The sequence below is a fragment of the Musa acuminata genome, chromosome BXJ1-5 (assembly GCF_036884655.1).
Source record: "Musa acuminata AAA Group cultivar baxijiao chromosome BXJ1-5, Cavendish_Baxijiao_AAA, whole genome shotgun sequence".
Classification (NCBI taxonomy): Eukaryota; Viridiplantae; Streptophyta; class Magnoliopsida; order Zingiberales; family Musaceae; genus Musa; species Musa acuminata.
In genome coordinates, this window is record NC_088331.1 from 45,302,473 (window position 1) to 45,330,469 (window position 27,997).

At 37.2% G+C, this 27,997-nt stretch overlaps 3 protein-coding genes across 5 annotated transcripts; 2 read left to right on the top strand and 1 right to left on the bottom strand.

Annotated features, from left to right (window-relative positions):
- Positions 1 to 135: 135 nt before the first annotated feature.
- Positions 136 to 1,774, top strand: LOC135675161 (glucan endo-1,3-beta-glucosidase 8-like). Its single transcript, XM_065185437.1, has 2 exons — positions 136 to 434; positions 670 to 1,774. The coding sequence occupies exons 1-2, from the start codon at positions 193 to 195 to the stop codon at positions 1,772 to 1,774; spliced, it is 1,347 nt and encodes a 448-aa protein (XP_065041509.1). The 5' UTR covers positions 136 to 192.
- A 1,075-nt stretch (positions 1,775 to 2,849) lies between these two features.
- On the top strand, positions 2,850 to 10,179 carry LOC135675162 (polyadenylate-binding protein 5-like). Its single transcript, XM_065185438.1, has 7 exons — positions 2,850 to 3,202; positions 4,574 to 5,349; positions 5,437 to 5,514; positions 5,619 to 5,708; positions 7,159 to 7,464; positions 8,828 to 9,052; positions 9,767 to 10,179. The coding sequence occupies exons 1-7, from the start codon at positions 2,956 to 2,958 to the stop codon at positions 9,974 to 9,976; spliced, it is 1,932 nt and encodes a 643-aa protein (XP_065041510.1). The 5' UTR covers positions 2,850 to 2,955; the 3' UTR covers positions 9,977 to 10,179.
- Positions 10,180 to 12,234: 2,055 nt separating this feature from the next.
- Positions 12,235 to 27,989, bottom strand: LOC135674542 (25S rRNA (cytosine-C(5))-methyltransferase NSUN5-like). 3 transcript variants are annotated; one of them, XM_065184484.1, is made up of 13 exons: positions 27,676 to 27,989; positions 26,817 to 26,875; positions 26,643 to 26,693; positions 25,024 to 25,159; positions 23,259 to 23,344; positions 19,873 to 19,971; positions 18,576 to 18,629; positions 17,406 to 17,550; positions 15,770 to 15,831; positions 15,337 to 15,424; positions 14,111 to 14,194; positions 12,830 to 12,991; positions 12,235 to 12,720 (listed from the first exon to the last, which is right to left on the bottom strand). In XM_065184484.1, the coding sequence occupies exons 1-13, from the start codon at positions 27,923 to 27,925 to the stop codon at positions 12,449 to 12,451; spliced, it is 1,548 nt and encodes a 515-aa protein (XP_065040556.1). In that variant the 5' UTR covers positions 27,926 to 27,989; the 3' UTR covers positions 12,235 to 12,448. The 3 variants fall into 3 exon arrangements, with proteins under 3 accessions (XP_065040556.1, XP_065040557.1, XP_065040559.1); XM_065184485.1 differs by lacking the exon at positions 14,111 to 14,194; XM_065184487.1 differs by lacking the exons at positions 23,259 to 23,344; positions 25,024 to 25,159.
- Between the last annotated feature and the right edge of the window lie 8 nt (positions 27,990 to 27,997).

Below are 27,997 nucleotides of genomic sequence, written 5' to 3' on the forward strand. Positions count from 1 at the left end.
TCTTCAACGCTAAGACAACCTTTAAAGGCCAACCCGAGACTTCTGTACACGCTCCGATACCGATTGGTGCCCTCTTCGTCGACAGCCATGAACCGCCGGGAGATCTTGACATGGGTCTGCTGCGCCACCGTTGCCGCCGTCTTGGTCTTGGCCTCACCCGCGGCGGCCCTCGGCGTGAACTGGGGAACCATAATGTCCCACCCCTTCCTCCCCACCACCGTCGTCCAGATGATCAAGGCCAACGGGATCACGAAGGTCAAGCTGTTCGACGCCGACTCCTGGACGGTCAGTGCCTTCGCCGGGACCGGGATCGAGCTCATGCTCGCCATCCCCAACGATATGCTTAAGCGTATCAGCAGCGACTACAGCCACGCCCAAGATTGGGTGAAGGAGAACGTCACCAAGCACGATTACGACGGAGGAGTCAACATCAAGTATCTCCATCCATCTTCTCAACACTAATTCAACTTGTTATCACTAACACATATCTTCATCTTTTGATCTGCAATATGGATTCTGTTTATTGGTCATAAGCCTGTTTGATTTGTAGATGAGCAGTTCTTTTTCTTTTCCATTGGGTATTTGTTTTCATCTATAAGCAATTCATAGTAGTCAGGTCTTAGTCATACCAGTATCTAAGTATTGTTCTTCTTGTGCATTCTTTTACAGGTATGTTGCCGTAGGCAATGAACCTTTCCTAAGGAGCTACAATGGCTCCTTCATGAAGACCACATTCCCTGCGCTCAAGAACATCCAGAAGGCGCTCGACGAAGCCGGCGTCGGAAACCGAATCAAGGCCACTGTCCCCTTGAATGCCGACGTCTACAACTCCCCGGAAAGCAACCCGGTGCCGTCCGCGGGAGACTTCCGCAGCGACATCCATAGCCTCATGGTCGACATGGTGCGCTTCATGCACTCCAATGGTGCTCCTTTCGTCGTCAACATCTACCCTTTCCTCAGCCTCTACCAGAACCCGGACTTCCCAATCGACTTTGCCTTCTTCGACGGCGGAGGGCGCAACCTAAACGACAAGGGCCACCAGTACACTAACGTGTTCGACGCTAACTACGACACGCTGGTGTGGTCGCTGAAGAAGGCCGGCGTGTCCGACATGAAGATCATAGTCGGGGAGGTCGGCTGGCCGACCGACGGCGACAAGAACGCCAACACCGAAAACGCGAAGAGGTTTTACGACGGATTCTTGAAGAAGATGGGGCAAAACGAGGGGACGCCGATGAGGCCCGGGCACATGGATGTCTACCTGTTCGGCCTGATCGACGAGGACATGAAGAGCGTTCTGCCGGGCAACTTCGAGCGGCACTGGGGGATCTTCACCTACGACTGCAGACCCAAGTTCCCGATGGACCTCTCCGGCAAGGGGAATGACAAGTACTTGAAGCGCGCGACCGGCGTGCAGTACTTGCCGGAACAATGGTGCGTTCTAAACCCAGACGTGAAGCAGCTGAGCGCGCTGGGGCCCAACTTGGACTACGCCTGCTCCCTGTCCGACTGCACCGCGCTGGGCTACGGCTCCTCCTGCAACGACTTGGACCGCGGCGGCAACGCCTCGTACGCCTTCAACATGTACTTCCAGATGCAGGACCAGGACGTGAGGGCGTGCAACTTCGAGGGCCTTGCGGTCATCACCACCGAGAACGCGTCGCGCAACGGCTGCCTGTTCCCGGTGCAGATCGTCAGCGCCGCCCGTCCGGCTGCCGTCGCCACCGCCCGAGCGCTTCTGGTGGCAGGAATTGCCGCAATTCTGCTTTTGTGAGTGGAGGAATGGCAACCAAACAAAACACCCATTTGCACTTCACCTCATCATTCGGAACAAATGTCATTTAAGAAGCCAATTTCTACACTCATAGATTTAATGCATTGCTAGTCGTGGCAGTCCAATTCATCCAATGGATCTGTTCATTAATTTTAAGAGGGCATGTTAACATACCACTCGGATACTGCTAATTTAGCAATTATATATCTAAAGTCTTGAATTCGAATAATATATTTACTATTTTATTTCAACATTATTGCTTAATTTTATCATATTTTTATTTAAATATAAAATAATTTTAGCTTGTTACATTATGATCTTTGTGTTAGATTACTAATTTGTTTAGTGGAAAGATGGAAAAGATGTGATACAATTGAGATAACCGCCTAAACCTATGAGATATTTTTTTTAGATATTTCGTTCTAAATTTATAATATCTCTCCTTTTTTTTCTCCGTCGTGCATCTGCACACCGTCCCGACCGTTACGCGCATTGTTACGGCCAAGGGGTTCGGAGTTGGTAAGTCGGGTACATCTCACGGTGCGATAACCGCCCCTGTTGCTGTCCATCGTCTCATCACCAACTCGTGACCTTGTTCTGGTCCTCGAACCGGTGACGGCACCGGCGATTTCTATTGATGCGGAAAACAGAAATCGGATCCCCTGAAACGACGGGATCCGTCTTACCCCTCGCGCTTAGTCGGTGGCGTTTTCGTAATTAGATCCGAATACGACACTGTTTAACCGTCACGCTGAACCAAGAAGCCCAACCGCCGGCGAAAGCGCCAAACTTTTGAGTCGACGTCATCGCCGACACGTGCTGAATCCCCCATCGCTTTCCCAGATGGATTGGGATTTCCCACAATCCAACTTCTATTCGGATGAAGGCGTCTTCCAACATCCGACCGTCGGATGATGCCCTGGGTTTCAGTCACCCCGTTTTAATACGAATCGTTTTGGGATCAGGGTTGGACAGGATCCCGACGCTTCGGAGATTCCAATTCCTTCCGGGTTACTATAAAAGACCCTTCGCCTTCCTTTCTACGGCCGCTTCAACCACTTCGAGGTTTCCTCCAAAAAGATCGAGGGGGAGGCCCTAAGAAATCTTGAGGAAAAGGAGCGAAAGCGTGACCCTAGATCGGCTGGTTTCGGCGATCGTCCCAGTGTACTTTTCCGGTGGCAATGGCAAGCACCTCGGCAGCGCTGTCACAGCTCTCACCGCTGCAGATATCGTCGACGCAGGCGCAGGGCGGGGCGTTCGGCAGGGCGTCTCTGTACGTCGGGGACCTTGATCTCGCCGTCAACGAGGGACAGCTGTACGATCTCTTTAGCCAGATCGCGCCGGTGACCTCCGTTAGGGTTTGCAGGGACCAAATCCGCAATGTCTCCCTCGGCTATGCTTATGTAAATTTTCACAGTCTCCAGGACGGTAAGAACCATTCGAATCTCAATTAGTTTTATCATTGATGTTTCGGTTTCTTCCTCTGCTCTTGATAAGGTGTACTGGTCTTTTATGATCGCTGCCTTCATGTGCTGGTTTTTGGAATTGACATTGTGTTTGTCTTCTGCTTTTGGAAATTAATGTTGACGACGATCACTTCATGTCGTGCTATTTGTTGCTCTGTAAAAAGTCTTTTGTTGCTTCAGACTTATGGTTCAGATTTTGATTTTTGAGTTCTTAATTTCTTATTAGGACTCTTATCGTGTACTAGTCACGAATTTACTTAAGATCTATTGGTGTTAATTTGACACTACTGACCGGGTAATATCCATAGAACGGACCAAGTAGCCGAGTATTATATTGATTATATCAAGATGTTGCCTCAACAGAGCAAGTATGACAATTTTGACATGGAAGAATCTTGTGTAGTAATGTGCTAAATTTTGGGGATTGTCTTTTGAAGCCCTGTAATCGATGTTTGTTTATTATGGATCACATAAGATAGTTCAAGTGTCATTGCTTGAATGATCTAGAAGGGTATATGTGTAGTAACCTTTATGATCACTAGTGGATCATGATATCATTTCTTTTGGACAATTTTTTCTAGAAAAGCCTCATACTTTGGGGTCTTCTGAGATCGTATCACTAAAACAAACAGATGTTTTTATTTATTTTGTTTTGTTGTCTTTGTGGTTCAACCTGGCCTCCACCTGCTAATTTTATCAGGCTGATGTAATATATATGAGGGTTGTTAATTAGGTAGTCATCTTTTAGGTTTTGCTTAAATTGCAAGTTTCTTTTCTGGCTATCATTAATGCTACTAGTAATTCTAACTTCTAAGTTCAGTATCATATTACTTTCATAAATTTATATGTGAGTTTTAAGAATAAAACAATGGAAGATAAGGGCAGGTTAAGCTGTAAGCAGTCAATTTGCCCATATGTTTCAAAGGATTATAAATTGTATCCGTAGCAGAGAACCATAGTAAACTGTAAGCAGTAATTTTGCCCTATTTTTTTAGAAGGATTACAGATCGTGCTTGGTTTCTACGTTATAAGTTTCTGATCACTGAAATGTTTTCCTTGTAGTTTTGTGATTGAACTGATGATTCTTTTGAATAATGGCGACAAACAGTTTCATATATTTTTTTTTTCATTTTTAAGTAAATTAAGCAATATGTCATTAAAAGCTTAACTTTCTGAAATAATTTTGATCCCAGTTTATGAGATACAACTTGTAAGTTGTAACAATCAAATTATATTTTTTTGCACAATCTTGCCAATGAATTTAATTGTATGACATAATCCTCAATTTTTTAAACATGAACCATCTGGACCTTATTATTCAAATGCTTTGCAGCTACCCGTGCCCGGGATGTCTTGAATTTCACACCACTAAATGGAAAACTCATAAGGATTATGTTTTCTAATAGAGATCCCAGTATCCGAAAAAATGGAGTTGGTAATGTATTTATTAAAAATCTTGACAAAACAATTGACAACAAGTCACTGCATGATATTTTTGTCGCCTTTGGTACTGTTCTCTCTTGCAAAGTGGCTACTGGTATCACTGGTCAATCAAAAGGATATGGTTTTGTTCAGTTTGAAAATGAAGAGTCTGCTGAGAGAGCTATTAGCCGACTAAATGGAATGTTGATTAATGACAAACCTGTTCATGTTGGTCACTTTGTTCGACGCCAAGAAAGACATCAACCTGAAGGGCCTCCAAAATTCACTAATGTGTATATTAAAAATTTGCCTGAACCTTACACTGATGAGGACTTGAAAAGTTACTTTGGGGTATGTGGCAACATCACAAGTGGAGTTGTCATGAAAGATGTAAATGGAAAGTCTAGGGGATTTGGTTTTGTAAATTTTGAGATGCCGGAAGCTGCTGCTGCTGCAATTGAGAAATTTAATGGAACAGCTTTGTTTGATAAAGTTTTGTATGTTGGGAAAGCTCAGAAAAAGTCTGAAAGGGAAGCTGAATTAAGGGCCAAATATGAACAGGAGCGAAATGGAAGATTGGAAAAACTTCAGGGGCTTAGCTTATATTTGAAGAACCTTGATGATTCTATAAATGATGAGAAACTAAGGGAACTGTTCTCCCCTTTTGGTACCGTAACTTCTTGCAGGGTAAAAAATCTGAACCACTAACCTTCATTTTAGTAAATTTCAGGCAGGTTTTTAAGTCTTTGTATGTAATTCTATGATTCTATCCAGGTTATGCTTGATACCCATGGGCAAAGCAAGGGATCTGGTTTTGTAGCCTTTTCTTCCTTGGATGAAGCTAATCGGGCTGTAAGTAAAGCAACCATGCTTAGGAACTGCTATCCTGTTTTATTTTATGATTTAGACATTCTTGCACTTTTTAAAATGTATATCTAACATGCAATGCCCTTCAGATTAATGGATTGAATGGGAAGATGGTAGGAAAGAAACCATTGTATGTAGGTATATTTCAACGCAGGGAGGAAAGAAGGGCTATGTTGCAGGTATATAATTACTTAGCATTCTAGTACATCAATTATTTGGGAAATTTTCTATATTTTGCAGATTGTTGGCCAATATCTACTTTTTGTTTATTGCTGAGCTCCAATTATTCATGCTTGTTATCAGTGCAGCTTTAACATAAGTACAGTCTTATCAAGCATGTAAGATCTATTACAGTTCTTGAAAATTTTGGTTCTGGCGAGTGGCACTACAGTAATATTTGAAACTTTATGGTTTTTCCTTTATTTTATAATGGCACACTTGTTCCATGATTGGCATACCAGATTGAAATCTGAAGTGTATTCAAGCTAGTGACCCAGAGCATGGGGCCCTCCTGTGAGAGGCTACTTGTTTTTGAATATGCACTTGCTGATATTTCACCTCACCCTCGATGTATTCTGTAATGTCACTGTATTGCACTTGCTATAATTTCTATATACATGCCTATTACACCTTTTGATGTTTAGGAAATTTAACTCATCTTCATATGTTGTATCATTCTTTACCTTTTTTTATGCCTTCATTCTTTTATGTATCTCGATGAGTTTCCAGGCCTCAGAAAAATAAGATCTAATTCTCAGTTTATGAAGGCTGAATAATCGATTGAGTTATTCTGATATCTCATCTGGTCTGTAATGCCTTTGGTGTAGAAATACAATGATAACAAGTCTGGTTCTATGCTGGTTTTGATGTTTAGTTATTTGAACTTTAAAGACAATGTGTTAAGATTAGTATGAAATTGTTAGTTGATATGAAGTTATGGTATAATTTGTCCTGCACATAAATCAGGTTTTGGACTTGGATCTTTGTGGATCAAGCCATAAATTAGGTGTAAGTCAAACATGAATCGTACATCATTCTCCTAAATTAAGTCATTAAGGTACGAAATAAGGGTTCAGATTTACCATATTTTGTAGAGATTAATCACCGGATCTTCAAACATCCTTGAGAAATTAGTCTTGTCTTTCAACAAACTCTTGAATAAGACAATTAAATGGTAGGGAAAAGGTCCATAAAGATAGTTGAGATGAGGGAAAGAAAAGAGAGATAGAGTAAGGGAAAGAGGATTGATGATGGATGGTTTCAAGAATGAAAAGAGGAGTGACAGGAAGGGAAATGGAATAGAACTGTTAGAAGTGAAAAGAGGGCTTGTCACCTCGGAGACCTGGGTCTGTAGGGGGCCTAAGTTTTGTTGGAACCTTGGCAACATCTAGACTGTATGGAATATTGTCGTTCTTGCTTTTTTCCACGTATAAGTGTTTTAGTTTTTTTTTATTTTGAATTTCATTTTTGTATATTTCAATTTTATCTTGATATATGGATTTGGTTGACTCTTATTGGACAAGTGGAGGAATAGTATAAATTCTGTAATTTCATTTTTTCTGTCAATTGTATAGTTTGCGTTTTTACCTGGATTTTGCTTCCGACATGACTCATTAGACTTGTTTGCAGGCTCATTTTGCTCGTCTCAATTCTCCGGGAGCTCTGGCACCTGCCATGCCCACCATGCCTGGATACCATCCTGTTCCATCCAGGCTTGCCCCTCAGCAACTCTATTTTGGACAGGGTGTTTCCAGCCTCATTCCTTCTCAGCCTGCAGGCTACGGATACCAACCGCAACTTATTCCAGGCATTCGCCCAGGTGTTGTTCCAAACTACATGATGCCTTACAGTCCACAAAGGCAAGGGCAGCTTGGACAGAGAACAGGGTCTAGACGAGGAGGTGGGACACCACAGTTAATGCAACAGCAACAACAAGTAAGCTTTCATTCTGGCAAATGTTGTTACTTTTGTTTAAATACATTCACTAATGTTTTTCTCACATATTATATGAACTTGTGACTTAGTACAACTAGTTGGAAATCTCTCAAATGTCTAATTTAATCTTTAATCTTTACATAAGATGCCAGCCGGGCTTCTGGTTTCTTTGAACTTCTTGCAACTTGCTGGTCCACTCTTACTGCTGATGAAAATGTTCAAATCATTAACCAATTTAGATTGATATCCTGATGTTTCTACTCAACATACATGTTCCCTGAGTTATTCATGACTCATTACTCTGTCATTCTGATGTGCTTTGGTTCAGTTTTTCCTTTGAGGTCCTAATATAATAAAATTCTCTTTATTCAGGTTTTTCTTTATACGGCACACTCCCTGTCATTCTGAGGGCGTGCTTTATAATTGTCCCAGAGATCTTTTATACATTTTTTGCTTCAAACCTGGTGCAGAATTCTATTTATATACCACAAATTGGAATAGCATTACACTTCTATATTTTCAGAGCCCAACTCACACCAATCTGCTAATACTTGCTGAGTGAATTGAGGGAAACAATTGCCATTGCATATTTCATTTAATTGATCTCATACTTGAATCTTCTAAAATTATTATTTATGAAGTTAAAGTGCAAGCAATTTGTGAAGTCATTTGATCATCAGGTTCTCACTTATGATTTATCTTCTAAAATTATTATTTATGAAGTTAAAGTGCATGCAATTTGTGAAGTCCTTTGATCATCAGGTTCTCACTTATGATTTATCTTCTAAAATTATTATTTATGAAGTTAAAGTGCATGCAATTTGTGAAGTCCTTTGATCATCAGGTTCTCACTTATGATTTTACGCCTAGCTTAACATTAGTATAATGTGTACTTTCTGGTTCAAAAAGTTTGTCATTTCTTAGGATCTTAGTTAAAATTCCTAAGCCTAACTCGATTAGCATTGTTATTCTTTCTGGTTCAAAAAGTTTGTTGTTTCTTAGGATCTTAGTTAAAATTTCTAAGCCTAACTCGATTAGCATTATTATTCTTTCTGGTTCAGAAAGTTGTAGTCATTTCTTTGTATTTTTGATATAATTCACCAAGAATGCTTGTATTGTTGAATGATCACAAAGTTTTGTTTAGAGCTCCATAATTCTATAATCTTTCTGGTACCATTGGTACTTATTTCATTTTGCAACAGATGTTTTATTACTTGATTTCTTTTAGAGTTATCTTGCTAATGTTATGCTTATTGTCTACAAACGGAACCAATATTTATCATCACCAAAATGGCACTATCTTTCTTTGTTGATGAAGCTTCTTTTTACTGCATTGTCATGACCTGTGACTGTTCATGTTCAGATAATTCAGCAGAATGCTAATCAAGGCTTTAGATACATGCAAAATTCTCGAAATGGGGTTGACCCGATGATGTCGCCTCAGGGTCTGATGGGTTCGATGATGCCCATGCCACTTGATGCAAGTGGTATTCATATCACTTCAGTGGACGCAGTACATCCTTCTCCAATTCCAATTATGACTCTTGCCTCTGCTTTAGCTTCTGAATCTCCTGAGCGTCAAAGACTGGTAAGAATGTTTTGATTGGCAAACATGCTGCTAGATGTTAAGCTTTCAGCAACATAGTATGACAATGCATCAGTTAATTTTGGGTGAGGTCAAATGTCATTTCTACGTCTGTAGTCAGGATGACTGCTACTTTTATCATAATCATTATATTGCTAATTCTTTGATGATACCTTGGCATTAGTTTGGGCATGCAATGTAATCATGCAGGCACCTCAAGATATCCTTTTCCTCTCTTTGAACATTTTGCTTTACCTTCCATCCATCTTTTGTTGCTATTTTCTTTTGATTTCAGAGTTATGTTTTGATCAACAATGAAATAAATTGGTTCTAGAGTCATGTGCCATATAGATCTTAATGTTCAATATGGATGTACCTTGGTTACTATATATAGTGTCATATCATGCCACATGCAAAAGCACTAGTTGACCTAATTAATTATGCAGGGAGTCTATAGAAACCCTTGACCACACATTGAACTTATATGATAGTTTGCTTCACAGATTCTTCTATGTAGTATTTGCACCTAATCCTTTTCGAGTATTACTGGATTTCAATGCCTCCATTCACTTCTTCAGTTTTCCAATTAATAGCTCTCTTCCGACCTCTGAATAATTATTCTTGTACCCAAGGAATAATTTTACTGTTGCTGTGGTTAATCTATCAAGTGCTAAGTTGATAGATTGGTGGTGCTGATCTCTGGAATTTGTCCTTAAGATGCTAGGAGAGCAACTATACCCCCTTGTGGAACGAATAGAACAGGAGCAAGCTGGCAAAGTGACCGGGATGCTGCTTGAGATGGATCAAACTGAGGTGCTACATCTTATTGAATCTCCAGATGCACTTAAGAAAAAGGTGGTGGAAGCCATGGAAGTCTTACGCTTAGCGCATGCTACTGGTCCAAATGCTCTTGATCAAATCGACTAGGTAACCTAAATTAACATTTATTTCACCATAATTGTGTGATTGAGATATTTCATACCGTTCTTGGCTCCACATTTGAACCTGGATTGTCATTTTTCCGTTTTTGGGATATTTGGCATGATCGAGGAAAGAGAGTTTATGTACCTAACGGATATTTTTCTGGATTTTTTACTTTTGGACAAAAGTGGCCTACAGGGTTTTAGGTTTTAGGAATTATTTGTTTATAATAATGCTAGTACTTTTAAATGATTCTACATTGGCCATTGGAATGATTCATTGTTTATTGGTATTGGTATTGGACTTGCTGAAGCATGTTTAAGATCAACAGACTTCATTTCCCAATCACATGCGAAGGTCATCCTGCCAGTGGCATATGCAAAGAGTGTGTGCGTGTGTGTGTGTGTGTGTGTGAGAGAGAGAGAGAGAGAGAGAGAGAGAGAGAGGATGATGAGATGATAAGTGGAAGGAAAAACAAACAAGAAAAGAAAGTGAAATTTTAAAATAAAATGCTACATGTTTCGTATTATATTTCTTAAATCTATGGTCCAGTTATTTAGTTATTTCTACAAGAAAAGGAAGAGGTTGTGAACATTAGCAAGATATATTTTTTAGCTACAAAAGCCAGACTATTCAAGTCCCATGCTTTGCAAAAAGTCATGTTGAGCACTTTGCATGCTTTCTCTAATACATGAAGAGATGTTTCAATCATGAAGGCCGTATTAGACACTTTAATTGATTAGGTCACACCATGTGCTCGGAGGTACTTCGGTTGTGATCTTGCGTCTTCCTCCATGGCAGCCTCACCATGCCTTGGATGCTCCTCTGTGGTGATCTTGTGTCTTCCTCCTCCATCGTGTAATCGACTTGGTGCAAGTAAGGCAATCTGCTTGGATCGTGCAATGATCGGCTTTATTAGATGCAGTGGCGTTGATGGCATGATCAACATGAGGGTGCAGTGGACTCGAGAAAAGGGGGTTACAGTAATGTGAGAACATAATCAACTTGAGAATGAATGGTCGACTTGAAGGCACAACCAAAATAAGGACATGGCTGACTGCCTTGAAAGCACGACCAACATGAAGAAATGGCCAGCATAGAAGAACACAATCAGTGTGAAATACGACTGACATGAGGATGTGACTGTCTTGATAACACGAACGATCAACTTGAAGATGCAATTGACTTGAGTCAGACATGTCCAATGTGATCAAGTTATGACCCAACATAGAACACAACCAATTGAAAATACGACTGACATTACGCTGTGACTACCGTGGTATCAAGAACAAGTCAGATGCGAATGACTGACATGTCCAATGTGATCATGGCCGATCTAACGATGTGATTGACTACATCATATAGTTGGTTACATTTAGTATCTCGATCCTTACATTTTAAAAGTTAGATTGATATTCTTATAATTATGAAAATAAAACATCTAGATCAATTTATCATTACGCACTCGGTCTTAACAACAAAAACATAAAAATAAAGAATAAATAAATAATTTTAACGTTTTAATTGATGATGACGAATGACGTCAGTGGTGACGAACGATGATGATATCGCTAGGAGATAAGACCGCTCTATATTTACGTTGATATAATTGTCGAGTGACGAAAAGACTACTCGATATTTATATCAATACAAACGCAAATGTAGAGCGATGAAAAGATTACTAATACAGATACCGAGCGATCATTTCACAACTCGATAACTACATCAATGTTGATACAAATATAGAACAGCTCTTACCTCTTATCGTCACTCTCCTCATCCACAACCTTAATGACAATGTCGCTCACCAACATCGACTAAAACATTAAAATTATCTATTTATCTTTTATTTTTTATATTTTTATTGATGAAACCGATAACATTACGATAAATAGACCTAAATGTTTTACTTTCGTAATTATAAGAATACCACTTTTAACTACAAGGAATAATCTTAACTCTCAACTTGACAATAATTATTTTAAGTGCCCAAGCACAACCGACTTGAGGATGTAGCCACCTTAACATCATGATATCCATCTTGAAGATGAGGCCAATATGAAAAAGCAATCAATAGACCATCTTGATGGCACGGTTGACTTGACGATGATTGTGCTATTCACCATCCAACAATCCAAACGATTAATCATGCTCACAAGACAACAAACATATTTACAAGAACAAAAGTATTGATAATGAAATACAAACATTACATGTACTTTTTTTTTTCCTTTTTTCTCCTCCAAAATGTGCAAAATAGAAACTATTGCTAAAAAGTTATGAATAATAAATCAGGAACAAAATTAAAACATTCAGACAGAAAATGTTGCTCCACTATAGCAAGTAATAACCTGCGATTAAAAGAGAAGAAAGATGGGGTTGTAGCTAACAACAAACATTAGTATTTATCAGACATAGTAATCTACCTTCTGCCTGTTTAACCATATTCAAATATGGATATAACATTGGCAGGTCCAATTACCCTTTCTGCGTCATTCGCCTCAGATATCCGCTTTTCCTAGTCCTTTGCTTTGCCAAATGTTTATATAACCACATAGCTGACATTTTACAGAAAGGGTAAGGCTTACATCTGGTCCCTCTCATAAACTTCATCGACAAAGACGGCATGCTCTTTCCAGGGACTGTTCTCCTCGATAACTTATTGTTAGCAGAGTTACATTTCTTGACAAATAATGCAATAAAGAACCCTTCCGTGGCTTCTGCTGGATCAGTCCTAAGCAAGTGTTCAGCTGAGACCAAAACAAAGAAAGAAGCATTTTAAGCATAATATCATAATGACATGATTCAAAAGACCTACAAAACTTGATGAGAGCTTCCTTGTTGGTGTACTGTACTCACCACCTTCAAAGACTGGCAGGCCACGGTGAGGCCACTGTGGGAAAGGAGTTGCAAGTTCAAAGTTGAGCGATGTTGCAAGAGGGAGGACTGATTTAATTACATCCTCATTCTCGGTTTGATGAACTGAGCATGTGCTATACACAACACGTTCAACTGCAGGAACTGTGAAAGAGAAGTAAGCTGGTCTCTCAACCAATAGGGAAAATAATGATCCTACTGGAAAAAGAAATTACCAAAAAATAATCAATATGAAATTCTGATATTTATTCACATAAATAGTGACGATGCCTAAGGTAACCTCATTTAACTGGTGGTTTTATAGTATCTCCTTCCAATAAAATCAAGCAGTACAGCCATAAAATCTTCAAAGTAATATTCTCAGATAAGTTATTATGTCCTTAATGAAATCAATCAAGCTGCAAACAAGCTTGCAGTTGGTTATTCCATCACTTCTACAGTCCTGCATATCAAAGTGCTTCCAACGACACAAGCAAAATCATAATAATTTTGTCAAATGCCAGAAACACTACAGTGACAAGGATGAAATTTGTAGATCTTACAAAGAATATAGAGTATGATAAAAATGCAGTTAACATATTGTGGAGGATCCATACAAAAAACCCTTGAAGCTTGAACTGAATAAGAAGACAAAATCTGCATTGACGATTATATAAGCTCATATCTGACTATGATCCCTTCAAATCCAACCAAGATCCTTGTTGATTAGATCCGATCAAGATTTCTTAAATCTAGTCTATGTCCGTGTCAATCCAGTCAAACTGCATAGTTATTAAATAAAAACCAATGAAGTACATTCAGTATCGTACAATAATATTTGAATCCTTGGTTATCTCAAACTATACATGGAAATTTCAAACCTTGGATCAACCATAAGGGTAGTGATTTGCTTTGTCTTTAAGACAGGACAAATTAGGAGCTATTATTTCACCATACAAATTTTTTGTTCTCATGAATTTACAAGGATCATTGTATGTGTGTGTGTGTGTGTGTGTGTGTGTATATCATCTAGTAGGGGCTTCCAGACCCCTATTACAGAATTTTGAAGCATCCGGATCAACTACAAAAATTCCAAGCCCCCTATTCTAAACATGGCAAATACTACTATTACTATTAGGTATTCAAAACAGTGATAATGAGGAAATGCTAGAAATATAGATGCATTTTAGAATGATATGATGGGTGACAGAATCCAAAGACTATGATTTAATAAAAGAAAAAAAGCAAAAGATTCAACTTTATGTTTTTGTTGAAGCAACATACAAGACAGTGCATGCAAAAGAGCCTTTCTTTGAAAAGCAGCGAGCTTTTTTACTCTCTCACTGTTGCAAGCATCAGCATCATCACCTAATTAACAATAAAAAAAAAATCTGACAAACACCACATATAGAAAAAATATAAATCAATGTGTAAAAGTAAAAAAATGTAAAGAATATAAGCTTGGTTCCTGCTGATAATCCACCACAAGAGTAAAAGTACACTCAATCATTTCTTCCGTTTTAATTCCCGCTTCGAGATTAAGACAATGAAACAAACTCTAGCATAAAATAATAAATGACAATGACAGTCAAGAAGACTCAATATTTACTTCCATGAGTTACAGGAACTTCTCCTGACAGTTAGACAAGGCATTGGTATTTTTTTCCTACTGGTGCTGAAGCACTCATCTTGGTTCATGGTGGTCTCTATTATCTTTGTACTTTGGGATTTGTGAGAGGAAGCTCAGTGGAGTACCAGACGGACATCAAAAACTTCATCTTTTATAATCTTCTGCATATTCTCCTTCTGTAATTGGATTATTGGTAGTAAGTGGTTTTTGAACAAAAACCGATTCTAGGTTGAAATATAAATGGAGATCAGGCAGGGTCTTCTTTGCAATAAACCCCTCAAGGAGAGGGGTTATATATAAAAATCCTGAAAAAATGTTATACTCATAATATTGTTACTGTTTGTTTAATGTTTATTTTTTTTAATTAAGGTAAACAACCTTAGGACTATATACATATTTTTGTACATTATGGATGACAAAGACTTCTATAAAATAAGATCCAAATTAATTAAGTTATTTATAAATTAAACAATTTAAATCTTAAATTTAGAATAGGACTAATTCTGGCTTTTAGCTTTAGACTAATTCTGGTTTCCATGTATTGAGGTTTCGACATGAGTTTACTGCTAACATATCCTGGAACTTGACATCTAATAGTAATTTCCTTAATAAAAAGTAGAATAATGTAGACTTACGATGCATGCAATTCTGTGAACCAAAATAGCCACAATTAGGATTCCTAAACATGATAGGGAAGCTTAAGGTTGTGAAGATAGACTAAAAAGAGGTAAATGTTACATAAATTCCTCATTTTCAGTTGAGGTAATTTTCACATAATTTTGCAAATTTTCAAGTGCATTGAGAAAACAAACAAGAATCTTTACAATCAATGATGCAATTCAACTCCCTATGTTGAAAATATTGCCCTATTAATGGTTACCTTTTTTGTATGATGGAAGAAGGTAATCTAATCTTTCAGCTGAAATTCCAGATCCAGAGCATGAAGGATCCAACAGAATAGCGCGAACCTGCATACACCACCACCAAATATACAAAATTGTATTGTATGAAACAACTTTTGGCATATTGATATTTTGTAACTAAGTTGATCATATGGTTTAGTTTGGCCAGCTTTGACCAGGATGGACTGAATAAGGGTGATCTAAATTTAATGAACTAAACATCTTAGCCAAGGTTGTAATAAGTGAGTCATAAATGCTATCTTTGGGATTTAAGTCTGGATGAACTACTTTGTTCTCATTTGATACATGACTATATGATTTCCCCCAAAAAGCAAATAAAAAACCTGAGAAATTTCAATTACCTGAAACCATTAAATAACCTAAGTGATACTAGAAAAAGTTTTCAAGTACCTCTTTGAACACAGGGTCACTGGAATTTATGTCCAAAAAGTCGCCATTAACAATGTCCACATCTTTGGATCAAGTTAAGGAATAACAATTAGGCCTTTTGCAACAATAGTCAAATTGAATTATATATAATCATGTATTTTATAACATAAATAACATACCAATGTTTAAGTAATTTTTCAAGTTAAATGCTGCAGATCAAACACTAATGACTCGTCGAACAAAAGAAAGTATCAATCCTTGAGGAAAAAAACAAGAAACTTGAGCAATACTTTGAATCTATGAAATTGACATCCTTACTCAGAACATGAAATTAGTAATGTCATTTCTTCAATGCATTGTTCAATGCACTTGTGCTACCACAGTGCTACATATAGAATAGATCAATAATTTAAGCAATAACTACAATACGAAGCACATATTAGTTTGACAAAATCTATATTTTCTTAGGAGCCTATGAATGACAAAATGTTCATTGAACTTTTATGTCTTTTGTTTTGGCCAGTCTCATGGCTGGCTTGTAGAAACAAATACTTCTCCCACCTGCCACTGTGATTGTATGCACATCAGAGGGAAGTTGTACAGCTTATATATTATATGTCATATGGTTATGCCTGTTATAATGGATCTTTATCATGATTGGAGAATAAACTGTTCTTCTTAATAAGAAGTGGAACTGCCAATTATTGCTATAATACTCGCCAATGACTGCCCCTTTAAGAGTCAGATCAGTAGGTTACGGTAGGTGCTCCGGTTTTGAACCAGACCGCAAGTTAAGATTGGCCTCCAGTTTGAGAGAAATGAAGCTTATAGAGTGGGATCAAGAGTTTGTGTAAGAAATGGGGAAAAAACAGTTTAGGATCTTGAGAGGAATGAAAAGGAGCCAAAGAGGGGTTTAAAAAGGCTCCCAAATTCCCTTAAATGAGTCTTCAGAGAATCCGATAACCAATGGTAGGCATAGCACCTGGCAGATAGGCTCCAACAATAAAAATTCAGGTGGTATGCCCAATATGATAAGAATATCAGACGGTACCCCTAATTTCAATCTGGACCAAGCAGATTTGCATGGTCTGCAGGCCAAAACCTGATCAAACAGGTAAATAATGGTCAGTATGTACCTGTCTGACTGGTGTTATGAACAATGCTAAACTCTTTGGTACTTTGAAGATAGAGATTATTATACACCTAGTATACATTACATGTGCAGTGGCAGCACCATATAATCATGCACAAGACAGAGTACACTAACATGCAGCCTGTTATTGACACTATGGTATCAGCTCAACATGCTATACTCAACACCTGATACTCCAAAAGTTCCTAGTACCTTTAAATATATAATAAAGAGTGTCAGCTGAAATCCAAAGGTAAATTTGCACAAAATACATATGAAAAGAAATGCCCCTGAAACAAATAAGAAGTAGAAGAATATATATGCCAAAAAAGATAGTGAGTTGCAAAATAACTCATATCCAACTTCAGACCTTTTTTTAGTAACCATCAATTGAACAGGAATTTTAAAAAAAATACATGTCAATTTGGCAGGAGGATACATCCGAGGAAATAAGGAGCATAAAGATAAGAGAGTAAAATTGTTCTTCAAATTATTTTTGAAAGAAATGCACGAGTTAAAGGATACTAGGTGCTCCAGACCGTCGAATAGTCTTTTCTAAAATTCTAACCCTTTCCGCATTAAACTCACAAGCTATAATTTTACCCTTTCCCCTCATAAGTGCAGCAAGATGGACAGTTTTGTTTCCTGGAGCCGCACAAGCATCAAGAACCTTCATAAAGCATAACGTATTGTATTATAAATATGTATAATTTTATAACAAACAGAAGTAGCAAGAATATAAATAATGTCATATAATCAGCATATCATCTCCCAGTCAGTGCTGTAATCAGCATACGGTTCCTTGTAAATAAAGAATAAAATGATATCCTCTAAATTTAGAAAAATGGACCACAAAAGAGGAGGTCTTTGCACTGATCAAATGGCTTAATAAAATGCATTGTGCTGATTGAATATCTGACATGTAAAACTATACTCCAACCAAAAAAAATCATAAACACTTCTAAACCAAAAGAATGTCTTAGAAAAGAACTGGACTAGAAAACTAACATCAATTGCACTTGACGGAACAATGTTTAAATGAAAATCGCATAATCTTTTGAAATAAGCATTTCATTGGTATCTCCCAAGTTTTCCTTCTCTGAAGAAATGAATGACACTAAATTTCCTATGTATCAGATATATCATTGCCACGATGATGGGAAAAAAAATCTGGATATGGCAATCAGTGGATAATGAATAAAATCAATAACATATATTGCACTTTGATGTTCAAATGACAAGTCAATTATTTAAATGATAAAAGTCAAAGATACTAAATTTTCCCAAGTTACTATAAGTATCTTTCCCAACTTTTCTTTTTCCGCAGAAATGAATGACACCAAATTTCCTATGTATCACATCTATCATTGCCACAATGATGGGAAAATGAATCTCAATATGACAATCAGTGAATGACAAATAAAAACAAAAACATCACTTTGAAGTTCAAATGACAAGTCAATTATTTAAATGATAAAAATCAAAGATATAAACAAAAATACTCTAACACAAAATTATAGAAATAAAATGGCTTCTAAATTTCTTTTATTTTCTCTCTTTGAAGTCAGTGACCATGTTTCTAATCATTTCAAAGAAATGGAGGGAGAAAATCCAATCATGATATGGTATTTCAACGTGAGTCATGCAATTAAAAATACCAATATGAATGCTTGAACTAGAGTATACTAAGAATACCTTCCAACCTGGTTTAGGACTTAATGCAATAGCCACCATTGAACTTGCTTTGCCCTGAAAAAACATGAGAACAAACTTAAAAACAGTTAAAATAACAAACTTGAACTAATTGTGCTTCATTGATATGCTTATCTGTGCATCTACCTAATTCAGATGCATCAGCTAACGGATTCAAGATTGCACACACCAAGTGCATGAGACCAAAAACCAAGCATTTTTTTTTGGCAAAAAACATTAATGTTTTGACCATACAAGTTTGAACTGGATTTTACAAATATAACAGCTAAATGGTATATGGACCAGCAATTTCATCGAATCTCGTCCGAAATCAAGCTCCCTGGATGGTAAGCTGACAAATACCGAGTTGTACAGTGCAGTAAGCCTATCACTTAATACCGATACTCATTGTACCTTGTTTTATTTCTTCTTCTTCACTCCACTCTACTGCCTTACTGCTGCCCAATGGGTAGCACTGGTTCAGCTTATTTTGTTTGGCAAGGATTTAAAATCTCGGTTGGGTGACAATTTCAATAATTTATCACACTGATGAGGAGTACAGTGTACAATTGCTTCAGGTATTACCCAAAAAAATAAAAAAAATAAATTTATTGGAACAAGACCATATGATCCTTTATCAGCCCATGGTTGCACTTGCACCAGTAAATATATCGATATCATATTGTACGGGCTGGTATTTGAATCAATGTCCGCCTCCTACCACTGGTATGTGTCTTCTGCCTCCACCTCCTCCGTGTTCTCCTCCACTAGTTTTCTTCTTCTTTGCCTTCTTTACCTCCCTATCCTCCTCTTCCTACCCTCTTCTCTACCTCCTCTCTGGTTCAGGTTATACACACATACCAAGAATCCATAAGTTATACCAAAACTATACCGATCTGGTTGCCATCCAGTATTGGCACCAGATCAAAACTTTAAACTGACTTGATTTGATTCTTCATCCAAATGGCTGCTAATACTCAGGGCTAGCATAATTAATGACTTCACATAGTTAATGATATACATTAATAGCTTGCAAACAAAAATTCTTCCCATAATACATATAATTGTTGACTTCACATAGTTGCTATGTACCTTGATCCAATACACCAATCATATTTTAAGATATACCCTATTTTTGTTTCAGTGTCAGTTCATCAAATTTCCATTATAATTAATCCAAGCAAATCATTAATTAGAAACATTAACAGGGATGAGATTTTTAATACAGAACACAAGCAACAAATAAGGCAAGAAGGTGACATACTAAAAGATATTATCTAAACACATCAAATAGACCTACCTGCAGGAAGAAACTTCCATTTAGAACCAAAGGATGATCATGCAAATCAATGCCAGATGGAAGAACTAACACATCCGGGATAGTGTCATCTCTTGAGACCTATTAAGAAACATGTTCAATCACCATCAAAGTTTCTATGGATTCATTAAATGAAAGTGCAAAAAAGATAAAAGATAAAGATCCTAAACAAAGAATGTGATAGATGGCCGAATATTAACCATTACAAATCAGTTCAGTCACTGAAGAAAAGGCAAATTTTCACCCTTTATTGCTTGCAAAAGAGCTTCTTAGCCTTCTTTTTCTTTCAAAAATTATATAAAATTGCATTTCTTATCTTCATGTAGGATGTATAATATGATAAACTGACACAAAATTGCATAACCACTTCAGATCTAGGAATGTCAATGGGACGGGACAGGGGGTGGGGAATGCTTCTCTCATCCCCATCCCCGTCTCATCCCTCATCTCCACCCCATTCCCCATTTAGACAAGGCAAATATGGGGAATCCCCATTAGGTGCAAGAGAACCCGTGGGTTCACCATATTCTCCTAATTAATCCATTTCATTTAAAAAAAATAAAACTATTATCAAGATTAATTAACAATACTCAAATTTTCAAATAATAACAACAATATTTGTAAAGTTTACACATCATAACAATATTCAAATACAAATATATCCAAATATAACCACAACCAAATAAATACAAAATAAGAAAATATATTAACAATTTTCTCCATTAAAAATATATCCAAATAAATTTACAAATTAAAAATTTTCCCCATCAATCCCACTTTTCCAATTTCCGTACTCACATATCCATGCAAGATAGATCCTACATAAATAAAAAAAATGTATAATGTGTCAAACAATAAAAACTTAAAAATAAACAATATTATTAAAATTAAAATACATATCAATTACCTCACAATTATCTTTAGCCTCCTCCAAGAATGAGCAATGTGTTGAATATGATATTAAACATTAATTTATTGCATAAGCAAAAATAATTGAGAATTTATACTAAATAAATTATTTTGCCCAGACGAAGATTTTATTCTTGGGGTATCGAATTAGCGAATGATCCATTCGGATAGACAAAACGAAAGTGCAAGCTATGGCAGAGTGGCGAACACCAAAGAAGATACCAAAACTGAGATCCTTTATTGGTTTCGTCAAGTATTATTAACGCTTCATAGTTGGGTATTCGAAGCGTGCAACTCCACTGATGGTGTTGCTGAAGAAAGAGCAGCTTAGCGATGGTCAGACAAATGTGAAGCAATATTCCAAGACCTAAAGGCTATTCCAAGACGTAAAGGCTATTCATAAGTTTGCACGTAAAGCCTATGAGAACTTGCCAACTTGCCCAACACCTGATGAGTAGTCATCTATGAACTTACGACTATTTATTTGCCTTATCAAGTCCTTGTTTTCTCTTTCCTCTATTTTCTCTCTTGCACAACAAGAGTTTTCTGAATTACTTGTAAAGCTGCCCTCTTTGCAAGACGTTGGGACTTGTCCATCATTCGTTTTCGGAACTAATCAATTTGCTCGTTTACAGGTTCTTCGGGACCTAAACGAGGTTGCAACTAGGTTAACCCTTTGCGAATAAATAACGCAAGAGTGCCTCACGACTTAGGCAATTCCAGATAAGTCTGTGATAGTGCTGGGGAGGGGGGTGTTGATACTATTTCATTTGGTTCAATCGAACCAAATAACTCGTAATTGACTCAACCACGGCTAAACCCAAACTAATTTTAAGGCGCCTAGCTTGCCCAATATTTAGGCCCACATATTGATGGAGTGGGGACAGGACTGAGGACATGGTGGGGAGTGCTTTTGTAACATCTCGATTAGTTCCACATCAGAAGTGGGCAAGATTAAGATTGGGTTATAAAAGTTTGATAAGTGTACTACTATTAACTTCAGCTTAAGCATTTTGACTAGTGGTTTGGGCCAAACGAAGTTGATATGCCAATTAACCCATTAGGCCCAGGTCGTGACATTTGGTATCAAAGCCGACCTAGTATTTGAGCATAGTGAGAGGGCTCGAGTAGAAAAGAGCTACCGGTGGATGGAGTCAAAGGACTCGTCACGATGTGGAGCCACCATTAGGCTATGCCTCATATGCACCATGCTAGGGTTTGATTTGGGCTATATTGAACCTTGACGAGGACGTCAAGCTCTTGACTGAGAGAGATTATAACATCCCGATTAGTCCCAATTAGTATTGTGGTTAATGGTTTGGGACAAACGAAGTTGACATAGGCCAGTTAGCCCATCAAGCCCGGATCATGACAACTCTACCCATCCCCGCCTTATAATCACATGAAAAATAAAAAATGCCCCCCATCCATGCCCAACTAGTGATAGGTCCCCACAAGTATAGGTACTCGCAAGCATAATTGACACCTCAATTCAGATCGGAGGATCTTCAAAAGAAAAAGATAGGCCCATCAAAATGTATATTCTAGAAAAGGAAAAGAAGGCACCTAGAAAGAAAACATAGAAACAACAAGTTATTGAATTGAAATCATGGCAAGCAATTATATTGCACAAACATATATGATCCTTGATATCATTAGATCCCACAACCATGAGATATCTTGGAATTCAACTCCATGAATGATGATGGAATGGAAAGATGATAAGAGAGCATCTGCCTATTTCCTTAAATGTCACTTATTTTCAGAGAACCGACATAGTGTGTGCAAATTTGATGATGGGCAAGCAGGCTCCCTGTTTCACATCCCTTTGATTATTTAGCATTGACAAGCAAAAGACATTGTCCATGCTCATGGCACACATGTAATTCAAACAGCTCCAATAACCCATATTGCAGCTGCCCAAGACCTTGTCAAACAGAAGTGCTGGTTAGCTTGTCAAGAAACTTTCAGCAGTAAGTTGATTATCATTGAACATAAGGACAACCAATAGTTTGTCTCAGTATTGTGTTAGTGTCCATACATTATTTGATGAATAGTCTAGATTGTTCTTCACCAATGGTACAGAGAAACATATATATGAGAACTTGGGAATAACCCATTCATAGTTATCTATCGATTATAAATACAACTAATCTGCCACCAAAATTAATCATGCAACAAAGATGTTTTCAGCATAAAACTTGAGTAAATATTTTAGTCAAAAAATTTAATCATACTCTTAAATGTCACATAACTGTACAAGTCATTCTCTCAAAAACTGCACTAATAGGTCTTAGCTGTGGGCAACTCTCAGTAGTTGCAGATTAGTTCAAGTAAACAGAAAATATTACAAATGGTTATAATTAAATATAATAAGAGAACTAAACCACAAGTTATCCACATCATGAGAAGCACAACTTCATCTTCATTAAAACAAATAAGATTCAAATGAGAAATACCACAAAATTAGATTTCTCTAACTCTCGTATAACAGACTCTGCATCCACTTTGAGTGTATTGACACGTATATACCGAGGTTTAGTGACTGCAATAAAAAAAATGTTCAGCAAATGAATGATGAGAGCTAGGAAGTGAGTAGAGCATGAATCTGACACTAGCATGATGGGAACTCAGAAGTGGATTTCGAACAGAAATCCACTTAAAACATATGCACGAAATGGGTTTTCTTGTCTTCTGACTGCAGAAAGTACATTTCTTACTATAATATATCCGGTAAGAACTGTCCAGCTTCCTAATTTTGTCTTAATCTCAGGTGTCGTTGAGATAAAACACTAAAAAGAGGCATATTTACATGTTGGACACCATAAAGAATTATTATGGAAAATGCTTTGGCTATCTACAATTTTCTCTACTTGCAAAAACATGTAACTCATGCTGCTACTGAAAGAGAGTTTTTATGAATGTTAACACAGACATAGGTATGTGTAGTATGCTTAATTTAAATTGGATAGAGATAGAGAAAAGTATAAGTCGTGTTTCTTGGTAACATCCACGTGTACTTCATTAGTAGAGAATAAGAGTTTAATGATATTTGAAAAGCATGATACAGTAAGAAGATAATGGTGTTTGAGTAAAAAGAACTAACTTTTATCAGTAATTACACATAAAACACAATAGCGAAGAAAATTCTAGTCCATCCAGTATTTAAAACAAATATATACATCTTTTCCTGGATGTTAATTAGGCTAAGACTATGATTGGGAACACAATTGCATTTTTAATGTGCATTTAAAGAAAGAGCTCTGAGTGAATGTGCAATCCTCGAATGTTTTGAGTGGTTGGTAAACAATAAATGAAAATTATATTTTAAGTGTGCATTAACAAAGGTGTTGTTTGGTAAAATTGTATTTCAAAAGTACATTAAAAATTATATGATACATTTACCTTTATAATATTTTAATATTATTTCAAAAATAACTATATTTTTATTTAAATTAATAAAATAAAATAAATGAATGCACAATCTTATAAAAATTTCATATGACACAGATATATAATAAATAAATAATATATAATCATATAAATGAATGTAAAATAACCTTTGGAAATAAATAAATAAAATTATAGACTTGTGAGAGAAAGGGCAATGACAAAAATCGAGAGTTGAGATGAGGAAATGAAGGTTACGGTTTTTATTATATAGTGACAATCTTGTGATTTTAGATAATGTCATAGGGTACTTCAAAATTTTTTAAAATTATACTAGTAGTAGTATCCCACAAATCCTGAAATCCTAACGCTATCCTGAGATAGTGTCAGCATTCAACATACAAGTCAAATGCAATTTTAAAAATATTTACCAAACACCAATTCACATTTAAAATATTCATCTGGCCCTCAATGCACATCTCCAATGTGTTCTCAAATGCACCCTTAGAAGAGAGTCCTACATCTTCTACATTAGTTTTATCACATGATAAAACATAGGCCCAGAAGCTAGCTACAATCATCACCCATGCACAAACACAGTTTTTTTTCTGGTGAATGATAAGTCTCCATTGGTTCAAAGGACATCTGATACCATCTTAAGCATATTAAGTTGGCAATCAGATACAAATTTAGAATTATACTTCAATAATCTGCTTGGCTACTCTTCAAACAGCAGGCTCCCATAATTGAATCATAAATAAAGAACACAAAGTATGAACTTCAATTGCTAACTCATATATCACAAATAAGAAACTAGAAAGAATCAAATCACACCTCTAACATCATTATTTTGGAGCATGTCTTCAATTTTCTTAACTTTATGTCTAGCAGAATTTCGTGCTAATGCAGTCTGAAGTGAATCTTTATGAAGTACAAGAAAATTCTCAACATCACCCATCACTGCAGTTTGCTGAAAGAAAACAATATATGAGGATGCAATATGTTATATCAACAAGACTCATACAGCTCATGCAAACACCTATAAAGTTTTGGATTTGAAGATTGCATAAAAATCACAATGTGAACAACGGGCAAACAAAAAACGATGCAAGATTGTTAAAAGTTCAAACTATTTGTGCAAACAGTTGCAGTACAAAAAGATTTGGTGAAATAGCTTACCTCAAAATATGCCATGGACCTTCTGGCATATAAACAAAATTAGTTAACATTAAATTTATCAGTGGCCTCTTATTTTAGGGGAAAAAATTGTATTTATGTATCAGCCTTGACAATAGTAAAGATATGTGCTGCCTACTTGGTCTCGTAAGGCTCATCTAATTCCAGATACAAGTAGGCACCAAAGTCAGTTCAATAGACTTAAACTACAACATTCAGAAAAGAAAATTTTAAGAATCATTATCAACTAATCTCGTACGGATTGTTCTTCCTTTTCATAGATGCTTCCTCGTAACATAGAAGACCAGAATGAAGTTTTTAGCAGTCAATGCAGCTTCTATAGAACAAAAATCTAAGGTATACTATAAGCATGACAAGAAAGCGATCAATTGCAACAAATTATCTTTCAAAATTTAAATGAGAACAAGAAAATGATTAGAAACCATATGATCATTGAAATCCATATGTTCATGCACATACCGGTTTGCTTAGATTCTCAGGAGAACTTAGTATAGCATTCAATAATAGCATTCGATATATCAATATCTTTATTATGAATAATTCTAGAAAAAAAAGTTCTCTCAAAGCATAAATCTCAAATCAATATGACAGAGAAAGAACCTTCCAACCAAGGTTCATAATTTCCTATATTGATAGTGTGTTGGTCATGGCTCAGACTGGTACCAGACCAGTATGTACAGGTGTACCCAGTGTCACTGGTACATATTTTCAAAAACAAAGAAAAAACAAAACATATTGGTTTGTCCAAGGCTGCCTGCACTAGATGTCCCTCCTGGCACAAGGCCTGTACCGGGTAGCATAGACCTTTTACCAGATAGACTGCCTGATTAAGTGCACATGTCGATAAGTTGTTAAGCATGTAAATACCACTCATGCCAAACTATACCAAGCGGTGTTGCAAACCTTGCTTCCAACTTCTCCCTTAAATCTATTTGTTTTACCATTCTATAAATCTAACCTACCATGACTCAAAATGGTGTTTAGGCTCATTCCATATACATGTGTGCCGACTAAATATACTTTTCTTTTACCAAATAATAATTGGAGAAGTGCCACCATGGAGAACAAGACATCTACCAACATGTTGAAGAATGTGTCAACCTAAAATCACCTCACAGAAGATGCTTGTGCTACAAGATGTGCAGCAAGTAACAAACATAGCATGAATTATCTTTTTGATAATCAACAGATTATTCTCAGGAAAGCAATATAAAGGTTGCCAACATGAAAAAAACCTTGATGTCTAAGTCACTAACCTGGCCAAAGAGAATATCATATGCAGTAACATATATGAGTTCCTCCTGCTTCTGTTTTTTTGAAAAAAAAAGGGATATTAAACATTAGCATTATAAGATTGACAAGGTGGAATGTTGATAATTAATAAACAAACACTCAGGAAGTAGGCTAGAATAAGTGTACATTTCCATCACCTTCCACTTTCTATTCAGTATACTAGTTGCAGCTAAAACATCTTTAAGAATCGGAAGATCTGTTAACAGAAAAAGGAATTTTCAGAATTTTGTATTCATCATGTATGAAACCTAAACACAAACCAAAAAAGCAAGCATCATACAGGCAAAACAAGCATAACAGAAAGTAATTCAAAATCAGCAAAAGAGCATCTTTTATATAGCTGGGAACATCGTAAGCATTAAATTAGTTCAGCAAGTTTCAGATTATAATATTCTGCATTCATATATAGAAGGCCCCATCTCAAGCTTACATATTATAATATAAATCAGAAAATGGTGCATAACTGAACACAAAAGACTGTACTAAAATTCAATAAGGGTTCCGTTTAGCAGCACAAATGCATGTTTTAATAGCCCTTCTAGCTGAATCAGAAATACAACAGAGACCTCCTGCAGAAAGCATACGCAATAATGATAAAATCAAGAGTTTCTTTGCGTGATGTATTAGATCTCATAGAAGATCCTCTTGCTGTCTCGTTCACTCTCAGTTGCCTCCCAAGAACCATTTATCGCTATCTCAAGGTAAAGCCTTCCATAGACCATAAGTTTGTCTAACTAAGTAATTGAACCTACCCTTCGCTCCCAACTCATCATTCTCATCGGGAAAGGGTGATCGATTTGGTCCTGATATAAGAATATACTTCCAGAAAACCAACCTAATTTGAAAAAACAAGCCTACATACACCTAACCAGCAATCACTGCCACTAGATTACACCAACACGCTTTCTGATCCCAGACTCATTCAACCTAAAGTACCGTCCCAAGGAACCATATCAGGACAGAGAGACAGGGAAAGGAGCTGATGAAGACGTGTACACTTGAGGGTCTGGCAGACCAGGGCGAAGGTGGCCCTCTTATTGCGGACGGAGGGGGAGTAGACGAGGGACTTGATGGAGGCGGTGGCGCGGCGGGCATCGTCGCCTTGGAGAACGCGCCGCAGCACCCTCGCCGCCTCCCTCCTGGCGAAGTAGGCCGACCGCTCCGCCCCATTCTTGCTGCTCATCCGGCGGTTCTTGCTGAGACTCCCTTGCGGTGGAGGAGGAGGAGGAGGAGGGCGCGGCGACATGGTTCGCAGCGACGTCGCGGCCGCCACAACCGCGGCTCGAAGTCGCAGCGAAGTCAGGTGCTTAAACAGAAC